We start from the raw sequence: 22,684 nt of genomic DNA on the forward strand, positions 1-22,684 counted from the left end.
AATGGAGAAATGGGCAATGGAGTAGCCAGCATGATGGAAGGCGGAAGAGCAGGGAGAAGAAAGAGGGAAAGCGCCCTTCTCCTTCCCTCACACTGGCTGTTCCGTGGCCGGTTCTCCATTGCAGTGCAGCACCCGGGATCCACTTTGATAGCAGAATGGATAATTTAATAACCAATTTGCCCGAAGCGGGCAAATTTCCTCCTTCTCTCTTTCTCTTTCTCTCCCTCTCCCTCTCTCCCATTAGAAAGAAAGCACACACAGAGAGTGGGGAATACTAACCTTTTGTAATTTATCTCAGTCTTATAAAAATAACTATGAGTATTTATAGCTATATGAATTGATATTCATTGATTTTTTAAAAGATGTGCCTGAAGGACCTTTACCATCCCTATATAGAAACTCTAAAATAATCCAGAAATAGTTGCAGGAAAAAACTAGAGTCATATTCAATGAGTTACTTTGATGTTTTATGATATAATGTTCACAGTTTTCCCTTGATTTCTTGATACTTACTTACAAATCACTTAAATTTTAGACTACTTTTCTAGCAACTGGAATGTTGAAACTTAGTAGTAATGTACTTCCATATTCTCCATTGAAATCTGGATATTGCTATACTGATGGATTAACATCACTGTGAAAAGTATTGCAGAGGTTGAAACCAAGATTCGTATGCAGTGAAATAGAGCTGTGAAATCTCTTTATGTATTTCAAATATCGTTACATTAGCAATGCAACCAAGAAGTAATAACCCAACAAATAGTGTCCAATTAAGGGGAAAATGGGCTGCTCTTCATCATTATATATGTTACCAATCTTTGAATCAATGAATGGCAGAGGTAATTCTCAGGGCTATTCATTGTAAATGTTAATATTTAAATTCAACACAGAAATATCAATAGATATGTCAAAAGATCCTGTGATAATATCTATGGCAGTTTGAAAAAATGTTTAAGAATAAAAATTTCCCTCTTCCTTCCTTATTTATCTCTAGTTTGAGATCATGACCTGGTTATTATTGCTGATATGAAGTTGAAATAGAAATTATAATTAATCTATTTTTTTTCATTTAGATTCACATTTACAATTGGAAACTTTCAGAAACTTTAAAATATAAATTAAATGACACTAAAATAAAATTAATTGCATTTTCTTTATAAAAAAAATCTAAGGTATTATTTTTGGATTATTTGTAAAATGACTTGTTGAGTTTGTAAAATAACTTTAATATTATGAAGTTAAACTGTCCTTCTTTGTTGCTAGGAAACACAACAGTGGATGAGTTAATGATGAGGCTGATGGCTGCAATGGAGATCTTCAGTGCACAGCAGCAAGAAGACATAAAGGATGAGGTGAGCCCTGGACATCACTACAGACAGCTATTGAATTTAGAGTAAGGGCCTTCCTAGACAATTAAAAATGCTAGATTCTATATTTATGCTGTTACCTGTATTAGTATTAATTCAGTATTAATTGCATATGGTTTAATTAATATTAAGAAAATAGAATGGCTTCATTTTTAATGTTTGTTTGAAAAAGAGGTTTGGAAGGTTGTTCCTATAAGAGTGAAAGAAACTCACAATAACAAAATAATTTATTCTGTCCATCAGAATAGGAATGCTATCTATCAGATCATTCTAAGAATACTGCTCTGCCTCCATGTAAGATTTGAGACATAAGTAAAATGAGATCAATATTCACATTTACCTCTTCTGCAATGTCTCCATATTTATGACGTAAAATATCAAATTTGAATATAGTGAAATTTAAGGAACTGATCACACATTCTGTGGAATAAAATACCTCTAACTTTCACAGTCTTTCAAATCAGTTGTAAATACTGTTTTTGAATATTGCAAAAAATGGGCAATCCTTGCAGGAAGGAAAGAATTTCTAAAACAGTGTTAGGAAACTTTACATTTATTGTAGTGAACAATTTTGTGAAAATACTAACTAGGAATTTAACATATTCTTTGAATGAAAACTTGTTTAACAGTAATTGTTTTGACGAGCATTGCTGTTTTTTGGCATTTTTTTTTTAAATGGGAAAAATATGCTTTACCAATTAAGTATGTGTTACTAGGGTAATTGCCTTACTAATTCAGCATCTACAATTAAATGTAACTGCTTCTTACTACTACCTATTAACAATAAGGTGAGACATAATTTACAGAACCCCATACAAGATTGACCATTGCCTGGTCAACAATGCACTAGATATTGGAGTTCCTGGATATCTGATGAGAAATGGATTACAGGACTCAGGACTGTTGGCTAAGCAACCAGGGCCACCAAGTGTAGGTCTTCTAGAAGGAAAGTTGTTTACCCATTGCAAATATACAAAAACTGAAAACAAAGAGTGTTATTGAAAGATTAAATAAACTGTTATTATAAATCAAGTCCCAATGAGAAGAGGATTTCTGAAGAGAATGCACAGTTCTGGAAAGAACAACATTTAGAATTAGAAATAGTAGAACAGAGGTTAGCAAATCAGCATTGATTTAGAATACAAAATAAAATATTCACAGAAGTAGAATTGGAAGAATTGCAGAAGATCTACCCAGGGCAAAGAAACTGAAGCCTCACCAGAAGTAACTCACATTGTAGAGGAAAACCAAGGGGAGTTGGTAGTAGGTGAAACTAGCATAGCTATTCATTCATTCTCATTCCTGAACAAATCACTGTTTTCTCAGCCTTCTCCTTGGAAAGAACAAAACCCTCTTAAGTAAATAGCAAAAGAAATTGAAACAAAAAAAATGAGCATCTAGAACAGCACAAAAACAGCAGAATACTGTTGCCTGCATTGAAGCTTGTTAGCTAGCATAAATATTAAAATACTGTAATATGAAATATAAGCACCAGCTTACAACAAGAAACAAATTCACAAATCTGCTATACATTATAGCAGTTATAACTGAATATCTCCGATGCAAAATCAGTAAAAACCAAAAAAGCCTGTGTACACCAAAATGGAAGATAGGATTGAAAATAAGATCAGCATCCTAAGATCAGATGCAAGCAAGCTAGAACAAATAAAAAAGAAGAAGACCAAAGAATATCTGATTAAGAAGTATTATCTAGAGCAGTGGTTCCCAAACTTGGGAACTTTAAGACTTGTGGACTTCAACTCCCAGAATTCTCCAGCTAGCTCTTCTGGCTGGAGAACTCTGGGAGTTGAAGTCCACAAGTCTTAAAGTTGCCAAGTTTGGGAACCACTGATCTAGAGGAAAGGAAATCAAGGAAGCACTAGAAATATAAAACCAAATAACAGCAGTAGCCAAGAAGTTCAGCAGATAAAAAGCATGAATTGCACACTATAGCAGAATCTCCCATTTCGGTTGAATCAGAAATGATTCTACCAATCCTCAGTGAAGAAACTGTAGTGAAACAATCAACACTGGACAAAGAAGAAACACTGCAATTCTGAGCAAGCTGTGAGACAACCCTCCCCAAAATAAAAAAAAATAAAAAAGCGGCTTGCATAAAGGAGGTGGATATGAATTTTTTAAAAAGCTGAAATGTAAGAATTTGTAATACCAGCAGAAAAGGTAAAGAAAAGGGTAGGGAAGATAAACAATTGGTCAGCATCAGGCGAAGATAAACTGTATGGTTTTTGGTTGAAACATCTGGCTGGTCTACATACACTCATTGCCAAGCAATTAAGAGCAAACTATAAGAAGGCGAATTTGAAAATTGAACAACATTTGGAAGAACATATTTGGTATAATGATAGATTTAACAAAAGAGACAGCCCCAGGTAACTACAGGCCAATTACCTTTCAAATTGCTAACTGAGATAGTAGCTGATGCAACTGCATCTAGTTGAAAACAGTCTTTCAACCTGGACAGAAAGAGAAGCTCCTAACTGACAAAATGATTTTATAAAATTGCAAAAGAAGGAAGACCAGCTTGGACTGAAAACCAACATGAATTCATTGGCTCAGATTAATTACAAAGAAGCATTTGATTCCCTGCCATATGATTGGATAATAAAAATGCCTAAAAATAACAGAACTCAGTATACACATCAGGAGTTTTGTGCAAAGATCAATGTACAATGGAATAGGCAATTGCCAATCAATGTGAGGATATCAATATCAAGAGAGGGATCTTGCAAGGATACTCACAATTGGCACTGTTGCAATGATTCAGTGCAACTGTCAACAATACTGAACAGTTCATGGCTATCAAACATCAAAAACACCTGCCAGGCTACCCCACCTTCTTTATACCTCAAATCGAACCAATGCTCAACACTGTAAATATATGAACTTTGGAGTAGACAAAGGTGCCAACTTGCCATCAGCAGAAGAAAAATAGTGAAAATTGAAGGAATCAAGATGCCCTATGGAAAAATAACATCAAGAGTCTGACTGAAGAAGATCACTATAAATACCTGGACATTCTTCAATCTGACAATATCAAGCAAACTGAAATAACACACACACACACACACACACACACACACACACACACACAGAGGCAAAGCAGATAACAAGAAGACCTGGCAATGACTAAGAGCAGGAAAGTTAAAGAAAGAGACAAAGGGGCTAATTCTGGCTGTACCAGATCAAGAACAAATTCATACAAAGCCAGAATTGAAGAAACAGCAACAGGCGGCAGGTGCCACCTTTGCAAAGAAACCAAAGAAACTGGTTAGCAACTGCAAGGAAATTGTACAGACTGACTACAAACCACAGCATGACAAAGTAGCAACAATGGTGTATTGGATGATCTGCAAGAAATACCATTTGCCCTCAGGCAAGAACAGATGGGATCATAAAATAGCAACCGTAATAGAAATTGAAGAAGCTAAAGTATTCTGGGACTTTTGAATTCAAACAGATAGGCACCTGCCACATAACACACCAGACCTAACAATAAGAAAGTCTGGATAGTGGACATGGCAAGACCTGGAAATAGCAGAAGAGGAGAGAAAGAACTGGAGATCACAAACTACAAAGATCTGCAAATAGAAATAGAATGACTGTGGCAGAAGCAAAAATAGTACCAATAGTAATAGGCGCCTTGGGTGCAATCTCAAAACAAATGGAGCACCACTCGAACACCATCATAATTGATAAAATCACCACCAATCAGTTGCAACTCAGAAGCGACAATATCTTTAACATCGTTAAACTTTTATATTTGACTGTCCTAGGTCCTTGGGAAGGACTCAATAGATGGATAAAAATTCTGAATCTACTGGCTGACTGTGATCAACTATAATAAATAAATAACTAATATGCAGATTTATTTCATGCAGACTGATGAGCAAATAAAGTGATAAAAGTTCTCTAAAAATGCCAGCGTTTCAATTATACAAATATAGTCACAAGCCACATACACAAAAGTGAAGTGGTTATCTGTTACTTTATTAATTGAGAATGACATTTACAAGTAATGAAATACTTAGTTAGGATTTTGCAATAATAGGTGTGTTCCTATTTAAGATTATTGTTATCCTGGATGTACAGTAGAAACATTGTTTGACAGTAATGCACTAAGCATCTTATTCATCCAACTAAATCATATGCCTCACTAGTACAAGGTTTTTTTCATTGTATTAGCCTTGAAATATATGTCATCTATTTATATAGTAATGCTGTCTGTTTTCAATCTGACAAAATGAACATCATTTTTTTTCATTCTTAGAAAATTTAACTATAAGCATATGATAATTGAATATTTTTATTACCCTTTTTCAACAAGTTACAAACATATACAATACAGAAACATCTATACATAGATAAAAATGAATGTAGATAAAACTAATTGGTGATCCTACCTAAATGTTAGGCTCATACAATTAGGCTTGTAAAGCATCATCAATAAATCTTTCTAACCCAATCCACAAACTTAGGGAGAAATTTTAAAAAATGCTTTTATGTTATACTGGTAGTCCTCGACTTAACAACAGTTTGTTTAGCAACTGTTCAAAGTTACAGTGGCACAAAAATGTGACTTATGACCGCTTTTCATAGTTATGACTTTTGCAGCATCCTCATGGTCATGTGATCAACATTCAGATTTCTTGGCAACTGGTTCGTATTTATGACCTTTACTGTATCTCAGAGCCATGTTATCACCTTTTGCGACCTTCTGGCAAGGCAAAGTCAATGGAGAAGCCAAGTTCACTTAACAACCAGGCTACTAACATATCAACTGTGATTCACTTAACAACTGTGGCAAGAAAAGTCATAAAATGAGGCAAAACTCACTTAACAAATGTCTCATTTAGCAACATAAATTTTGGGCTTAATTATGGTCATAAGTGAAAGACTACTTGCATTATTGTTCCTTATTTCTGTATAACTTACTGAATGTGATGATTGCAGACCTTTTGATGGCATTATTTTCTCATAGTACACAATTCAGCCTTGAATTACGACATCCAGGTGCTTTTTGTAACCACTGCTAACCTGAACATGAAGTTCCAACCAGCCAGCTAGTCTGCCAAGTAATTGGCAAGCTATGAGCCATTTCATTTATACTGGAAATACAAAAAGAGATATTTGACAGTTAACAAAATCATACTGTCTCTCACTGAATTCCATATCTAGGATTTTTGATGAATGCATTAGTTTTTCTCTCTCTAAATGTCATTAAGAGAACTATAATTCGCTAGGTAATGACAAATATAGTGCCTAACAGCCCAATCTGTGCTTTGTGTACTTAAGAAAAGGCGTTACCATGTGAAACAATTTTTTAGTAGCATTCTAGTTCACATGTAACACTTTTTGTAAATCTTGTTCCTGACATCTCCTGTTTAAATAGCATTTTTTTCTAGTGCAGGTCTTAATGCATTTACATGAACTTTCTTTCAAAATGTGACAATAGCAAGCAGGATACAGATTCGGGTTTCTGTTACTGTTTTCTTAATAACGACAGTAAGTCATCATAAACCACAAGATAAACAGAACATTCTTCTAGGATTTTTAGTAAGTTTTTTAAGGAAACACAAAGCTTTTAGAGGAACAAAAGATATTAGGGATTTATAAGACACACACACACAAAAGGACATAAACTTTAGATCATGGTATTCTGCTTTTGAAGATTTTTAAAACTCTCCAAACATAATAAGCTGTTGGCAAGTAATCAGCATAACATTTAATATTTAATATGATATCATCTAACAATAGTTATTAGGCTACAGAAATATATTTTCTTTTCTCTGTAATCATTTTCTCTGGATGAAACAAACATTTATTCATTTCTTGGGTTATGCCACAAAGATTACATAAAATGTTAGCTATGGAATATGTATCTAGTTTATCACAAGACTAAATGATGAAATTAATCCCTATCATTTTCCTAACCTTTATCCCCCAGATGGTTTCAGCCACTTTACCAAGGGGGAGAGGCATATTTTAGCACAAAACATGAGATCATAGCCATCCACAGTTTTTTTTTTCATTTCTAAAGATGCCTCTATGAAGAACTTAAAAGTATTGATGAAAGGGCTTATTTTTAATTTATTTTAATATATTATAGGCTACCCATCTTACAAATTGTGACTCTGGGAAGCATATCAACATAATCAAAATAAATGAAAACCCCAAAAGAAAAATTAAAATAGTATCCGTACAAAACTAAGAAGAAAATCTGTACAAATTTTTTTTTTTTTTATGTTTAACAGAACTTTTTTATTTTTCTTCAAAAAAAAAACACAAATATGTCATCATTTGTCAATCATTAAAACATTGAAGTACAATTTTTTTTGTGTGTGTACCCCTCCCTCCCTCCACCCCCCCACCCCCCCTCCTCCTTCCCCCCCCCGACTTCCCAGAACCCGTACACGGTATAGAATTTTAACTAACACAGTCTAAAATCTATTGAGAAAAAAGAAATAAAGAAATTAATGACATTCTAGATTGACCTTAGCTTCTTCTTACTAAACTAACTTTAAACAATTTAAATCATTTCTGATCTTAAGCATAGGCTAACTGGAATTTCTTAGTCCCGTATTTATTTTGTATATAGTCAATCCATTTTTTCCAGTCTCGTTTATATCTCTCATTTGAATGATCTTTGAGATATGCCGATATTTTAGCCATTTCAGCTAAGTTTGTTACTTTCAATGTCCATTCTTGAATTGTAGGCAAGTCTTCCTTCTTCCAATATTGCGCCACCAACAGTCTTGCTGCAGTTATCAGGTGCAGAGTCAAATTGGTCTCTACCACTGTAAAGTCAGTACATATACCTAGTAAAAATAACTGAGGACTAAACTTTATCCTTCTTTTAAAAACATTTTGCATGACCCACCATATTTTTATCCAAAATGCTTTAACCTTTTGGCAGGTCCACCATATATGATAATATGTAGCATCGAGAGAACCACATCTCCAACATTTAGGCTGTACATTCGGATACATAGAAGCCAACTTTTTAGGATCTAAATGCCATCTATAGAACATCTTGTAAAAATTTTCTCTCAGATTTTGAGCTTGTGTAAATTTCACATTTCTTACCCAGATTCTTTCCCATGTATCCAACATTATTGGTTCCTCAATATTTTGAGCCCATTTTATCATACAATCTTTAACTAATTCTGTTTCCGAATCCATCTGTATCAATACATTATATATCCTCTTTATATGCATTAAGCTTTGATCTCTTATTTGTTTAAACAAATTATCCTCAACTTGAATAAAACCAATTTTTTGATCTATTTTCCACCTAGCCTGTAATTGCCCATACTGGAACCATGTTTGAACTACCTTCTCCTCTTTTAATACCTCTTGTTGATGCTGTTGCTTTTTAGCTTGTTTCTCCATACGTCTAGTAGTCATGCGGCTAGGTCTTGGTTCCATAGCACCTTGCACTTCTAGAGAAGAAAGATGCTCCATCTTGTCTGATGGTTGTGTAGTTTGCTGTCTATCCTGTCTTTCTTGTGGTCTTTCTCTGGGTCCAGATGGTGCAGGGTGTCCGGCCTTCAATATATTATAATAAAAATCTCGGGCTTTCCATACAGAGTTGAGGCGGTACCTTTGCTTATCAAATGTAAATATGATGCCAAATGGTGCATCCCATCTATACTGTATCTGACAATTTCTGAGTTCTTCGACCAAAAAAAGCGTAGTCTCTCCTGGCTCTTAACATTGGAGGTGGTATCTCTTTCAAAACAACCAGGTCTTGACCGCCAATTTGAAGCTTAGTGTTATAAGATGCTTGCAGTACCATATTTCTAAACTCTCTTGTAGTAAAATATATAACGATGTCTCGAGGAAGCTGCTTCTGCTTTGCCAGCCAGGAGTTGACGCGGTAAGCTTTGTCAATTTGCCAGCCTTGATTAGTCCCTGGTCTTCCCATCAGGCGGTCAAAAGCTTCCGATAGGATCTGTTTCAGGTTCTCCTGTTTCTCCTCACGCAGCCCCCTTACTCTTAATGCGAACTCCATTTGTCGGTACTGTATCATAATAATTTCTTTTTCAGCATTTTCCACTTTTTGTTCCACCACCTCTGTTTTCAATGTCAAGTTAGCATTGGCATCATTAAGAACCTCTAAAGTATCTTCCACTCCAGAAATATGTTCTGTTAATACAGTTACAAGACTCAGCATGTCGTCTCTAATTTTATCAACCTTAGCCTCAAATTTCTCATACAACTCCTGTTTAAGTCCTTTTATTTCACTTTTAATTTCATTTTTAATTTCTTCTTTCATTTCTTTTATTTCCTCTTTTCTCTCCTCTCTATTATCTCTAAATTTATCTTCCATTTTAATTGTCTGTGCATTAAGAGCCTCGCTTAGATTACTCAGAAAAAATTCTTTCGTTAACACATCCCCAGCAGGGGGCGTAGGAAGCGGAGGCTGCAGCTTTGTGCCAGGCACTGAGGATGTGCCCCTGGAAGTAGAGGGTGACGACTTCAAGTTAATATTTGGTTTTGAGGCCATTTCAAAATTTATCTGCCTGCAGTTAATAAAACTCTATTGCCTAAATAAGCAGCTTTAAAAAAAGAGGCTTTTATTTTGAAGTTTAAGGCTTGGCAAAACTTTCAGTGAGTAAACATTGTAACAAGACCATTCAGCAGATTCATCACCATTTAACTTCCAAATAAGCAAGGTTAATAAAGGAGTAAAATTCTTCTATTGTGAAACCAAAACAAATGATAAGCAATCTCTTTGTTTTGAATTCTTTTGAGGATTTGCATTGTCTAGCAAAAAGTGTTCGTTATTACCGGAGAAACCAGGCTGCTCGGCGCCATTTTAGAAGCCTCTGAGTAAATAATTTTTCGGAGGAGAAAAGGAAAAGAAGCTAAAATGTTGATAAGCAATTAATGTCCACAGTGAACGGATCCAGCTCGTGATAAGAATAAATCAAACAAAACTTTGATCAGAGTGGGAGAGACCTACTTTGTCCTGCACAAGGCAGTTTGAAGTTCCCAGCACGGACAGCCGTTCTGCCTTGGGCTAGCCCCCCTTTCCTTGCAAGCACAAAAGCTGCAAAAATCGAAGAGCATTTGCCAGCAAAACAGTTTCTTCTTTCCTTCTTGCCTGAAGGATAAGAAAACCTGATAAGACGTCAGATGGAAGATCCTCTAAACAGGTACGTAGCCAGGAATTCGGAGGCAGCTGATTTTTTGCTGCTTCCACCAGTAGGCTCCTCCCAGGAAGCCGCCAAAATCTGTACAAAATTAACACAAACAACCAAACAACAAACCCCACTCTGTGTGTGTGTAATTGAGCCCCAAATTTCCATTGCTAAATAAGACAGTTGTTAAGTAAATTTTGCCTGACTTTATGACCTTCTTGCCGCAGTTGTTAAGTGAATCACTGCAGTTGTAAGCTAATAACATTGTTAAATGAATCTGGCTTGCCACATTGACTTTGCTTGTCAGAAGGTTGTAAAAGGACCCCAGGACACTGCAACTGTCATAAGTACATGCCAGTTGCCAAGCATCTGTATTTTGATCATGTGGGGATGCTGATGATTGTAAGTGGGAAAAATGGTCGAAAGTCACCTTTTTCAATGCTGTTGTAATTTTGAATTATACACACACACACACACACACACACACACATATACACATATTATATACATACATATAACATGTGTATATAGTGTATATATGTGCGTATGTATGTGTGTGTATGTGTGTGTGTGTATGTATAAATATTTATATAAATAAATAAATTGAGGATAGTGCTACTAATTTATTTATATCACAAAACAAGGTCATTTCCAGTCTTGCCCAATGCACAGAAGAAGAGCCAGATCTTCATGGAAAGCTGGCTAGTAGGTCAGTTCATTTTAATATTGGGGGAAGCTCATTCCAAAAAACAATCATAATAACAGAGAAGGCACTTCTCCTAGATTATAAGGTGAATTTATAAGACAGAAGCTATCACCACTCCAGTATCTTCATTGTCAGTTCTGAAGTTGGTTATTGTCCCTGATGTCATTAGCTTCCTTTATATTTAATCTTAGTGCCATTTTTCCACTGTGCTGCTTGATTCTTATTACTGGTGCTTGCAGATCCTTTTCATTTTTAGCTATCAGACTAGTGTCATCAGCAGAGCACAGTTGGCATAGGGCCTGCTTACTTGAGGGACCATCTTTTTCTTCTAACATCTGCCCAGACAATTTGACCCTGCCTAGTTGGTGCTCTCTTGGTTCCTTTGATTAAAAAAATCAACCTCTAGATTTTGATGACCCTTACTCTGCTGTTCTTTAGAAGAATAGCCACAAAGCCTCTTCATCCAGGCCTTCAGCAAGGGAGAATGAGACCTCCTCCACTTCTTCACACTTGCCATCTTTTTTAATGTTTATGTGGTAATTTCTTTGTTTAACTGTTGGGAGTTACACAGATTTGCTGAACCAGGCAACTTGCAAGTTGAATATATTATATTAAAATGCATAGAATAATATTATTACTATATACACCACAACATGAAAGCATTGCTACTGGTCTTTTAACTGGTATTGACCTTCATACAATCATACATATCATTCTTTCCAAGACCCTAGGATGTCATTCTAAAGCCATGATGGAGAACCTATGGCATGCATGCCAGAGGTGACATGCAATCCCCTCTCTCTGGGCATTGAGCCGTTGTCCTAATTCAGCTTCACCATGCATGCCCGTGCACCTCCTGCTGGTCAGCTGGTTATAGGGTCTCTGCTGTGCACAAGGGGGTGGGGGCATGTAGGGGGGGCTGTGTGCGCATGCACAGGGCAGGTGTGCATGTGGAGGACCTGTGCACGCATGAGCAGGGGTTGGGGGAGCATGCACAGGAGGCAGAGCACAGGGTGTGTGCATTACATTTTGGGGCTTTTGGTGCATGCACATTCGTGCACACACATGTTTTGGGCACTCACTCCGGAAAAGGTTATCCATCACTATACTATAGTATAAGTATGCAACATTATGCAGCTAATAAAATGCTAGTTGATTACTACTTTGTTTTTTACATGATTTTTTTCAGAGTAAAAATTAAACAGTATTCCAGTACTCATTTAATTCCAATACTCATAGACAACTGTTGTTTTGGAATAGATATAATGTATATAACTATAGATTAATTAAAGATATATTTACTTGTGACATCTTCCTAGTGAAACAAATTGTGACACCTTCTTTTTATATGGGAAAACAGTAATTTGCTGCATGTGGTAATATCAGGGATTAATAGGTGATGAATGAATATAGGTTGGCTACAAAGATCAGTGCCTGGTAAACAAGAAATACATAGAAGTAGTTAGGTCATATAGAGAATGAATGAGGATCAAATTACAGAACAAGTATATTAAATAAGAGCATATGAGACAAGAAGAAGAGAAAGACCAAGAAAAATATACTTACATACATGTAAGTGGGATTCTCAAAAGGAGAAAAGTGACAAATTTAAAAAACAAAATACAATAAAGTGATATATTAACATAGTGGAAGCATGAACAATTTGCCAGGGTAGAAAGATACAGTGACATATGATTGTTGGTGAATCCTACTTATTTGTATTTTTACTTACTTATTTTGTATTTTCCCTTTACTTATATTTTTAATATTTTATTGTATTTCTTCCCTTCTGTATTCTGCATAGAAAGGAAATAGAGTGATGAAGGGATTTGCATATAACAAAGCAAATAATAAATAAGGTTGAATTCTGCTTTAAGCTATTCTCAACTGGAATTCTATATTTTTCACAAAAATAATATTGCATTCATTGAGTCTTACTGCTTAAAACTACAGCTTTGTATCTAATGTGTTTGATTCAGAAGTGTTGCTTGGCTCTGTCTCAAATGAGAGAATCACAATTTTAAATTGGGCCAGTTAGGCCATTGAGTGTAACCATTGCTCAGAGCAGGAATCTGAATTAAAGAATCTCCAAGAGATGGTTGTCTAACTTCTGCTTCAACAGTAATGGTGAGCACACCAACCCATCTATTTGGGTAATTGTTTCACTGTTGAACTCTTTTTGTGATGAGAATGTTAAATTCAGATTCATTCAGAATCTGCCTTCCTGTAATTTAAATCCTTCATTCTATGTCCCATACGCTGTGACAATAGAGTACAGGTCTTGACCTTTTTCTGTGTGACATCCTTTCAGGTATTTAAAGAATGCTGTCATATCTTTCTTCATCTTCTCTTTTCAAAGCTAAATGTCCACAGCTGCTTTGATCTTCATAGGACATTGTTTTTAGTTCTCTAATCTTCCTTATTGTCTTTCTCTAAACTGGTTACTTCTAAACAGTGGTTACAAGAACTGGTCACAAACTTAGTAATGCTGCATAAGTGGACTTAATACTTGCTGTAGTTTGGAAATGATGTTTGTTTCTTTTGTGGTTTCTGTAGTCATGTCACATTGCTGATTAAAATTCATTTTTCAGTCAATTACTATTCCAAGAAACTTTAGCTATAAACTGTTATCAAGCCAAGTATTTTCTATCTAATATCTGTGCATTTTCTAACTTCCTAAATAAAGAACTTTGCACTTGTCTGTATTAAATTTCATTCCTTACAATTCTCTAATCCTTCAAGATCATTTATAATTTTATTTCTTTTTCTGGGACATTAACTATTTCAATTAATTTTGTGATTCAGCAAATTTGATAAATATTCCTGCAATCTCTTTATCCAATTCTTCGGGATTGGGCGGCCTATAAATCTATTAAATACAATACAATTAAATACAATTCTTACTGAAGAATGGGACTAAACTTTTCAGTGTCTCACTTGATATCTCACTGTAATATGCTGAAGAACCATTGACAGACACTTTTTGAATATAGTTTTTGAATTTGGAATCCACTAAATTATTATGCCATTTTGTCTATAGCTTTCCCAAAATATAAGAACTTTTTTTTTTTTTAGAAAAAGAGTTAAGATTAGGCTGGCAATAATAATCAATGCTGATTACTACTGCATTGTTATCAAGGCACCTAACAGAACAAATCTTTTTTATGCTTTCCTTTAATATCTTCCCAAGTATTGGTATCAGATTGATTAGCAGTGATGTCATCAATAAGCATTATTTACAGATAACATAAAAGTTGGGCTAGTCTATCAATAAATTCCTTCAAAACCCTTGAGTCAAGTTATCTAGTCTCTTATATTCAGATTCACTTCAAAAAATAGATTATCCAATGCTTTATCTGTATCAGTCATGCACATAGTCCTACCCTTCATTACCTTCTTCATAGTTTCCTGATGGAACACATCTTTTTGTTATTGTTTTGCCACTTTCATTGAGCAACGAATTTTTCTTTTATTGTCTTAGTTAAAGAAATCTAATGAAGCCCTTTCTATATCTCATCCATTATAAATTTTAACTCGTTCTGGTCTTTAGGTTTCCTGATTCCTTCTCTACAATTCCAGCCTGTCTCTTTGTACATTTCCTGCATCTTCTTTGTTTTCATATCCTCACTAAATTATTTGTGCAGTTTCTTTTCTGCTATTCCAGAATTGTATTTTGTGTGTGTGTATGTGTGTGTTTGAAATTCCCATACATCTTGAACTCCTTTTCTCTACAGATTATCTTCCAATGGAATGAGATTTGTCATTGCTCTCAATTTGTTAAAAATTGCTTATTTGAAATCCATAACATACATTTAACTGTCCCATCATTTATTTTAAAAGATTTATAACAAAATCATTGGCAATGTTGTAGAGGTAGTGGAAATGTTAAAAGAATTGTTACTATAATGCTAGAAATTTATTCCATCAGAAGAATAAATCTGTGAAAGTGTGGATCCAGAAGACCAAAATTCAGAATAGTTAAATGTTACCTGTCTGTCATAACAAATGGTCTTATAATCTTTAAGTTTCAAAAGACTGTTGTTTTCACTTCAAGATTGGTATTGTCCCCTGCCCATGGAAACTTTCTGTCATAAATCACTAGTAGGGATTTTTTTTTCAGTTCAGTTACCATGTTTTCCCAGAATTTTTTACAACGGTAGCCATCATTTAGGCAGAATGGTTGTGGACTTCATTAGTCTAAAACTTTGACAATGTTTTCCTGAGGAACTAGGTCCTTGAGAGGATATTAGCTAGAGGCAATGACTGTTTATATCCACAGAGAAGCCAGTTTTAATGTTCTCTTCTCTTAAATTGATAGTCATCTGGGTAAAATCTAGCAGAGAGTGCCAAGAGAAATAGCAGTCATGTATTATGTCTTTTGTGACTGAGGAGTATACAGTGTTAAAAATACATTTCCACAACCTCATTGTTTACATTTGGCTTTTAATGAGACTGTTGATTGATGACTCTAGCATCACATGATGGGCAAGAACAAAGCATGAATTTGTCAAATACAAAACTAATGAGAAGAGATCCTTGATTAAATAATAGTATAACAATTCAACACACCTGTTTGAGCCACCCTTTGCATTTTTTTTTCTTCCTTGCCCGAGGAGGAGACTTCTCAATGGATTACAGTAACACTTTTTGACAAGCTTATAAAGGGTGGAGTTCCTATGTACTGCCAGGATCCATTTGGCAATACCTAGATAATGCATTCTTATTTTTGCTGTCAAAATTTATTACTGTAAAAGCATTGACTGTTACACAGCTGGCTTAACTTGTTCTCATTTTTAAGTTAATTAACAGAAGGGCTAACATAGTGTTTATTTTTCTTGTTATGCAACATTTGACCATTATGGCTTTAGGAAAGTTTCATGAAAAATATCCTGCATTCCTTGGGGGGGGACGGACAGCGGGGAACTCTGTTTGCAAGACTTTGCTGAAAATTTCTATTCACTTTAACTGCCTCAGTTAATATTTCATTCTTTTGGGTGAAAATCTTGGTAGTCATTGATCATTAAGCTTTATTTTGAGATGTGCAGGTTTATTCACTGGGGAAAATACTCATCCGTATTTGTACAATTAAATCCAGATTATATTTCAGTTTTTGATCTCAAACCAAACAACCATCATAAAGCAGCTGCTTCTTTAAAAGTCCAGTTTATCTGCTCATCTATAATTCTAGCTCTAGGGAGAGGTTCATTTAGAAAATCAAAAATGTCAATTTGAATCACTTGTGAAATACCAGTGTATGACTGTTATTATAGAATTCACTTTGCTTAGGCATAATGTTCAAAGGATACAATTTTTGAAGTGGGGCAGTTTCTCTATGCACCCTCTCCTTTCAGTATAAATAGTGATATTTATGAAAATTGTCATATAATTCTTACATAGGTCTTCTTGTTAAAATCTAATATATTTAGTAATTCAAAAGCATACACTATTTATTATATGATGAGCCAATTAATGGAATATATAACTAGATAACTGAAACTGGTTATATTGAAAATACAGTTGCCACTGCTGTCCATCTATATGTGTCTGTCTGTCTGTCTGTCTGCTTGTCTGTCTGTCTGTCTATCTATCTATCTATCTATCTATCTATCTATCTATCTATCTATCTATCTAATTGTGGTCAAAGTTTTATCACAAATCATTTCAACGAGTTTTGCCATTTTTGTGATTTCTACATCATTCAATCACTACAACAGCAACAAATATTTAAGAATTATTAATATTGTTTTAATATTATTATATATTATTGGATAAAGCATGTAGAATATTATTAATCAGTTCCCTTAAGTGTTTCCGTGTATGGGAATTATAGTTGAAATATTTGGAGAGCATTATATAACCTATTTCAAGATTAATTTCCAATACTTTTACACAAACATACACACACACACCATCACCACGACCAGGTCTTGGCGTATTCGGGTCTTTTCCCGTGTAAGATTGAGAGTATCTCACAAAAAATATTTTATGTTAATCAACAGAGAGAAGGCAACCATTTTGGAACAAAATAGGCTATGGCAATAAAAAAAAACCATAATTCTAAAAAGTTTTCAAATTAAATTCTGGAATAATCAAATATAAAAATCAGAAGCTGTTCTGACCCCCCCCCTTGACGACTCGTTAACAAACGCAGACAATTAAACTTAAAAGGACTTTTCTTTATCAGTTTTCAGTTCAAACTGGCTTCGAGCCCAGAAATAACATAAACATCACTCTCCGATAAGAATTCAAAACAAAAGCTCTTACAAACGCAGCCCTTCTTCCACCATCTCCACGGATCAGATTTACATGAAAACACCAAAGCATTTATCCAAATGTAACAGGCATAATCATGAGTAATAAGTAAGCAATATTGTACCAGACACGGAACACACGAAGGAACGTTGACTCCAGCGACTGGGGCGTGGCAGCATCTGTCCTTTTATCTCCAAACCTCCTCCCACAAGCCCCAGTTGCATACTGAATTTTGTATCCCGAAAAAGCTCTCAGCAGAACTGCTGAGTCACAACAGAAGCTATGTGTTTTATTTATGCAGCTTTTACCAGATTCTTCTATAAGCATATACACTTTATATATTTAGAAAGTGTACAAGATTGTTATCAGAGGATCAGATTAATATTTTCTATGATGGCATTTTGTTTAGACAAACTGGATGTCTTTTTAATATACTCTTTATTAACATCAGGCCGTATGTTTAACTTCAAGTGTAGCTCAGTAGAAACATTCTTCTTTGGGAAACACAAAATATATAGATTTCAAAATGTGCCTTGCATTATGGCAGAAATGGGCAATATATTCTGTAGCTCTCCAAATATTGCTGAACTACAGCGCCCATCAGTCCTAGTTAAAATGACAATGGTGATGAATGATGGAGGTTGCTGTCCAACAACATTTAATAAGTCATACATTGTCCTCCCCTACTTTATGGGATGTGTAACTTGGTTAATGTCAACATATGGACAATATAATTGCTTTCATATTTGCAGTATTTAGTTGGTTTAGAAATCATTAAAATGTGCCCAATTTGTTTTAAAATTGAACCTACAGAAACGCAACTGTATACATATGATAGTAACACGTTATTCCTGAAACTCAGCTTGCTTTTTATTTTCCACTAGAACAATCTTTCTCAACCCAAAAAGTAAAATCAAGAATAGAATTTCTATATAGAATTCAAATGAATTGAAATTCAAATGCTGTTGGGTTATTATAACCTGTTCTATGGATTATGCCAGTGTATATAGAATATATATTATTCTTTTAGAATAGCTAAATAACTGTTCTAAAGAGAAAATGTCTTCCCAATGAAAAAACAGGGCTTTAATAGTTTATATTAAAATGCTGGCTTAAATCTATAAAGCCTTTTATGGATTGGTACTTGTTATCATCAGAACCACATCTCCCTATTAGAGTCAGTCTGAATTCTTTGATCATTCCAGGAGAACCAGCTGGTTGTGTCCTCCATTTTGGAAGATCCAGGTCTAAAGCCTGGAAACATTGACTCTTAGTAATGGAGTTTGGCCCTCTCAAATGATCCTCCATTGGAGACTTGTCTACTTCCACATTGTCTGCCTCCTAGAAAAAGCTTTTCTGTAGGGCTTTTTGCGTCTGCTACTACGAACTAAGATGCAATTTTATTTTATGTTCATGTTTTATAGTGTACACACACACACATACTGTATATATAAACTTTTTCGTATCTACTTTATCTCAAAAATTGTAAAATTCTTCTAAAATCTGTTTTACATGCAAATGTGTACCTTTCATACAAAAATATATTCTCCTTATCTAGGCAACAAGACTTCCTTTTTTAAAAAGAAATCCTCTTTTTTCCCTTCAATAGTGTTTCTGAGAGTACATATTATGCTGGATAGCATATTTTCTGACCTAGAAATACAGGTAGTCCTCAACTTACAACAGTTCATTTAGTGATCATTCAAAGTTACAGTGGGACTGAAAAAAGTGACTTGTGACCATTTTTCTCAGTTACAACCTTTGCAGCATCCCTATAATCATGTGATCAAAATTCAGATGCTTGTCAAACTAGTTCTTGCTTATGACCTTTGCAGCCTCTTGGGATCATGTGATCACTTTGGCAACCTTCTGGCAAGCAAAGTCAATGGGGAAGCCAGATTCACATAACAACCATGTTACTAACTTATCAATTGCAGTGATTCACTTAACAACTGTGGCGAGAAATGTCGTAAAAAGGAACAAAATTCACTTAACAAATTTTCACTTAACAACAGAAATTTTGGGCTCAGTTGTGGTCATATGTATATTCTTTGCTTGACTTTTATTGTAGATTTTAATAATTATGGAATGCTGATTTGATCCTGTTTCTCATTTATTATCCTTCTTAGTTAGCTTTTCAGTTTTGAAAAGTTTTCTCTTTTGAAATCAAATATTACTGCATTACATCTTTCCGTTTTTCCCAAATTAAGGTCATTAGCATTGTGCTCAGTATTTTCAGCCTCTAAAAAATAACTCAAACAAAAAGCAAGAAGGCAAATCTATTCACAAACCAAGAGATGGTGTAATTTGAAATCACATTATGGCCAAAAGTTAGCTATGATAAATGCCTTCAGATGATGATGAAATGTATGAAGTAGCCAAATGGTTTATCCTCAATTGGGGGTTTCAAAGCCCTGGTAGGACTACAGCAAATAACTCTTTCCATGTACAGGTCACTACATCTCAGATGCCTATGGCTTGCTTGAAATGAAAAGATAAACAACATAAAAGGGTACTTTTTGAAGAATTTGTGTTTACTTCACAACTTGCCCCTGTATCTTAAGAAGAGAGGCAGTTGCTATGCCCTAATTATACCAATATTTTTAAGCTCTATTGAAAATATGTTTTTTAAATGGCTCAATTATACAACAAAAGTGATGAAAATTGTAATGGATTAATACTATCTACATAGCATCTGAAGAAGATAAGAAGGAAAAAAGCAAAGGACTGCTGCATAATTTTACTAGAGGTGGCTTTACTCTGTTACTGTAAAGACTCAGTGGAAGAGATATGTCCTTTATTAAAGCTCCAAGGGGCTAAGGGACTTTGGAAGAAAAGCTTGTTCTTGTGGTATGCAAATATTTATTTTTGCATGTACAAAAGAGTATCACCATTTTGTCTATAATCTTGTTGTATATTGATGAAGTCTTGCACTGTAAATTGCTTGCGCTGCAGTGCGACGCTAACCTTAATTAAAACATACCATTAAAAAAACACTATACAAATATTTTAGATAGTTAAATCTGACTTGGATAAATAATGTTCCATTATCTAACAATGAACTTGATGAGAAAGTACGTCTGAGTAAGAAACTGTTAACTTAAAATTGAGTTCAGTGGTGTCATTTCACATCTTTGTGCGATAGCAAGGCAGTCATGCATAATATATTTTTACATTCCTGACATCCCCTTTGTATCTGTTTTACTAAAGAATAATGCCAAAAATGGAAGAATTAAATCTAGAGGAACTCCTAAAATGTTGAATTGTTGGCCTGAAAAAGAAAAATATCTGTCAATATTATCTCCAGTTGGATAAATTTATAGCCCCAATACCTCTAAATTTATTTCCCCTCCCCTCAAGGTTTTTACTCTTCACTTAATTCAATTATTTATTTATTTTTCCTCATTGAGTGTAAAGTTCTGGATGCACTATGAAAACAAGATACTTTTGTTTTTAAGATGAGTAGAGATTTGTCTTAATTTCCCCCAAGTTTCAAGTTTGCAAGTTTAATAACATTTATATGCCGCCCAATCCCGTAGGACTCCAGGCGGCTTACAGTACAGAAATAAATCAGAAAAATAAAATACAGAGGAAAAAAAGATAGATTTAAAAAACAGCACACCATGCACTCCGTTCTAAATGGGGCTGGACCGTATTTTGGGGTCAACAGCCCCAGGCCTGCCGGAACAGCCAGGTTTTAATGGCTTTCCGGAAGGCCGAGAGAGTGGGAAGGGTCCGGATCTCTGCGGGTAGATCATTCCACAGGGCTGGGACAGCTACAGAGAAAGACCTCCCCTGAGTAGTTGCCAACTGGCATTGCCCGGTCGACAGTACCCGAAGGAGGCCCAGCCTGTGAGATCTTATGGGTCGTTGGGAGGTATGTGGCAGGAGACGATCCCGCAGATATCCAGGTCCCAAGCCATGTAGGGCTTTAAAGGTAATGACCAGCACCTTGAAGTGTGTTCGGAGACCGATGGGAAACCAGTGCAGCTCGCGGAGGATAGGTGTAACATGGGTGTTCCTAGTTGCACCCGATATCGCTCGCGCGGCCACATTCTGGACCAATTGTAGTCTCCGAACACTCTTCAGGGGCAGCCCCAAGTAAAGCGCATTACAGTAATCAAGCCTAGAGGTGACGAGAGCATGAGTGACCATTTGAAGTGCCTCCCGATCCAGGTAGGGCCACAACTGGTGCACCAGGAGAACCTGGGCAAAAGCCCCTCTGGTCACAGCAGACAGGTGGTATTCTAATGTCAGCTGAGGATCCAGGAGGACACCCAAGTTGCGGACCCGCTCTGAGGGGTGAAGAATTTCGCCCCCCAGGCTGAGAGATAGAATATCTGGACCATTTTTAGGGGGCAACATCAATAGCCACTCGGTCTTGTCTGGATTGAGTGCCAACTTGTTTACTCCCATCCAGACCCTGACAGCCTCCAGGCACTGGCACATCACTTCTACTGCTTCGCTGAGTTGGCACGGGGCGGACAGATACAACTGGGTATCGTCCGGGTATTGGTGGTATTTGATCCCATGCTGATGAATGATCTCACCTAGCGGCTTCATGTAGATGTTAAATAGGAGGGGGCACAGGACCGAGCCCTGAGGCACCCATACTTTAGGGGCCTAGGGGTCGACTTCTGTCCTCCAACCAACACCGACTGCGACCTGTCCGAGAGGTAAGAGGAGAACTACCATAAAACGGTGCCTCCCACTCCCACCTCTCCCAGTCGTCGCAGAAGGATACCATGGTCGATGGAATCGAAGGCCGCTGAGAAGTCAAGAAGCACCAGGATAGAGGACTGTCCTCTATCCCTGGCCTACCAGAGATCATCGGTCAGCGCGACCAAAGCAGTTTCGGTGCAATAACCAGGCCTGAAATCAGACTGAAAGGGATCTAGATAATCTGCTTCATCCAAGGTCCGTCGGAGTTGAAAGGCCACCACCTTCTCAACAACCTTCCCTAAAAAAGGGAGGTTGGAGACTGGACAATCATTTTTAAGGATAGCTGGATCCAGAGAAGGCTTCTTAAGGAGGGGTCTCACCACCGCATCCTTTAAGGGTAGAGGGAAAGATCCCTCCTGTAGAGAGGTATTAACAATCCTCTGGAGCCAGCCTCGTGTAACCTCCTTGCTGGTTGAAGCCAGGAGGGACACGGTCCAGTAAACAGGTGGAGGCACTCACAGCTCCCATGGCTT

The 22,684-nt window shown here is 36.0% G+C and overlaps 1 protein-coding gene across 3 annotated transcripts in view; it reads left to right on the top strand.

Moving 5' to 3' along the window:
• FAF1 (Fas associated factor 1) overlaps nt 1-22,684 on the top strand; it is a 245,287-nt gene that overhangs the window by 176,114 nt on the left and 46,489 nt on the right. For all 3 annotated transcript variants that reach the window (XM_087719689.1, XM_087719688.1, XM_087719690.1), the window contains one exon: nt 1,264-1,352. In XM_087719689.1, coding sequence (XP_087575815.1) covers nt 1,264-1,352 — 89 coding nt within the window. The remainder of the gene's footprint in view (nt 1-1,263; nt 1,353-22,684) is intronic.

Source organism: Thamnophis sirtalis, unplaced genomic scaffold, assembly GCF_051295495.1.
Source record: "Thamnophis sirtalis isolate CommonGarterSnake01/CBP01778 unplaced genomic scaffold, rThaSir2_p1.2 scaffold_7, whole genome shotgun sequence".
NCBI classification, from domain to species: domain Eukaryota; kingdom Metazoa; phylum Chordata; class Lepidosauria; order Squamata; family Natricidae; genus Thamnophis; species Thamnophis sirtalis.